The 2500-nt window shown below is 42.1% G+C and overlaps 1 protein-coding gene across 1 annotated transcript in view; it reads right to left on the bottom strand.

Moving 5' to 3' along the window:
- The window catches only part of LOC125024979 (tensin-like), a 673585-nt gene that overhangs the window by 118480 nt on the left and 552605 nt on the right, over positions 1-2500 (bottom strand). Inside the window, 2 exon segments of the mRNA XM_047612792.1 lie at positions 2085-2105; positions 2107-2343. Of these exon segments, the coding sequence (XP_047468748.1) occupies positions 2085-2105; positions 2107-2343 (258 nt within the window).

The following is a 2500-nucleotide window of genomic DNA, read 5'->3' as shown; positions in this document are numbered from 1 at the left end:
TTCAAATAACTTATTGAACGGCTTCGAATGCCGCTAATTCTCAACAATTATCCGAGCAAAGAATCGTATCGGTGGATCGCTGTGTATCAATTCCGTGAAAACAAATCCGTTTTACATACTGTCAAATTCAATAGGCCAAAAATATATTTCCATGTGTAAATTTCGGTAATCCTGAGAGAGAATGATTTGGGAGAGGGAGGGAGATATAAATATATAAATAAATATATATATAAATATAAATATATATATATAAATATATATATAAATAAATATATATCTATATATAGAGAGAGGGGGGAGAGGAAAAATGAATATATGTACGTATGTGTGTGTGTGTGTGTGTGTGTGTGTGTGTGTGTGTGTGTGTGTGTGTGTGTGTGTGTGTGTGTGTGTGTGTGTGTGTGTGTGTGTGTAAAGGTAGGGAGAGAGAGAGAGAGAGAGAGAGAGAGAGAGAGAGAGAGAGAGAGAGAGAGAGAGAGAGAGAGAGAGAGAGAGAGAGAGAGAGAGAGAGAGAGAGAGAGACTATTATATAGAGAAAGAGAGAGACAGAGATAGAGATACAGACCGAGACAGAAATAAGGACAGACTAAGCTAGAGAGAAAGAGGTAAAAAAAAATTACACACTCACAAAAAAAGAGAGAAAACGGAGAAAATGACGACCACTCAGAACAAGGAGAAACAAAGATCTAATCTGGGCACAGAAAAACAGGCAGCACACAAACACAGTGACACACATAACCCCCCCCCCCCAAAAAAAAAAGGTATAAATATAGACAGATGGATAGCCGTTTGTGCTCGAAATCCTTCCTATTTTCTAACAGAATGTCCAGTCTCTGAAAATGCAAATAGTGTATGTTCCGACGTCCGTTTAGTTTGGTAATGGCAGCGTGGATTTGGAAGCTGTAACGGAATAATCTTTCCATCTCTCTTTCCCTCTTTCTCTCTTTTTCTTTTTCGTGTCTTCTTATTCTTATTCTTTCTATGTATATTTTTCTTTCTCTCTCTTTTGATCTCTTGTTGTCCCATCTCTTCCTCTATCATTATTTTTTTTCTGCTCTATCTCTTTCTCTCTCTATCTTTAACTCTTACTTATCCGTCCTATCTCTAATTACTATCACTATTTCCTGTTCACTATTTTTTCTGTCCACTCTCTCTTTTCCGTTAATTTTTTTCAGTCCTTTCCTATGTTAATTTTATGTCCTGTCTTTATTTCCATTCCTGTTTCTATTTCCTCTTGTTCTACATAGTCTTCTTTCCTAATTCTCCTTTCCGTTCTCTCTCCTTTTTATATACTCTACCCCTCTCCCTGTTATTCTCTGTATTTTCCTATCTTCTTTCGTTTTCTCTCCTGTTTTCTCGGTTCCATACCATCTCCCTCTTCCCACCTCTGTCTAATACCATTACTTTTCCATTCTCTCTCTTTATTCTCGCATTTATCTTTACTCTCCTCTCTTCTCCCCTTTATTTACCTCGCCATGTTTACAGCTTATCCCTCTCTTTCATTTAATTAATTTTCTTAAATTTCCCTCTTCCTCCGCTAATTTCTTTTTACGTTCCCCTCTTGTTTCCTTTCTTTGCCTTTCCTATATTATTTTTTCACACATATATTTTTTGTTTTTCCTCGTTTTTCTTTTTTTTCTTTTCTTCCCTTTCCTGATTTCATTTTTCCCAGTTTTCTTATTTATTCTAAACTTATCTGCATTTCCTTTTCTTTATCCTCCCCATTTTCTTTAAATTGCTTTTATATCCTACTCCTCTATTTCTAGATTTCACTTTTAATATCTTGGTTTCCCCCGATTATCTTGCTTTCCCTTTTCTTGTCAAAATGTTATTCTTTCCCCCATTCCCCTTTCCTCCTTCCTCTCACCTATTCTCCCTTCCCATTCCCTCCTTCCCCACTCTCATTTTACCTTCCTCCCCCCCCCCCCCCCCCTTCCTCAGCACACCTCTGCATCTCTCCGTCCCTCCCCGTTCCCCTTCTCCCCCCCCCCCTCCTCCCGTCCCCTGTCCTTAAGCAGCCCAAAGGCACTCTAACAAGGACTCAAGACGGACAGCAACAAGACCAGGGGCAGCCCTTCACTCACCTTGAAATTATCCCCGTGCTTTCGAGGACAACATATGAGCCACCTCCCGCAGGTGTAAGGTGTAGGTGGCATCGTCCAGCGCCGGCGGGAAGGCCAAGGAGATGATTCGCTCCGTCACGTAAACCACGTCCATCTTGGGTCCTCCTCCAGGGGGGCCGGGGCGCTCCCCCCCGGGTCCTGGCGCCTCCCCCGCCAAGCCGCCCCCGGTGGCCCCGCCCGCCCCGGCCATCACGCGGTTCAGGCGGGCGGCGGACTGGGTCTGGAAGAGAAGGAAAAGAGAATTCAGTCGCCGAGCCAACGGAAGCAGGAGTGTCGGCTTCTAGTCATGCATCGCAACGCAGAGGTGGTCAAGCGGCGCGTCATGTCAGAAATGCAAGGATAACATTAAAAAAAAAATAATAAAATAAATAAATAAA

The sequence above is a fragment of the Penaeus chinensis genome, chromosome 4, assembly GCF_019202785.1.
Source record: "Penaeus chinensis breed Huanghai No. 1 chromosome 4, ASM1920278v2, whole genome shotgun sequence".
Classification (NCBI taxonomy): Eukaryota; Metazoa; Arthropoda; class Malacostraca; order Decapoda; family Penaeidae; genus Penaeus; species Penaeus chinensis.
The sequence above is the reverse complement of the archived record's forward strand: the minus strand, read 5'-3'. Positions and strand labels throughout refer to the sequence as shown.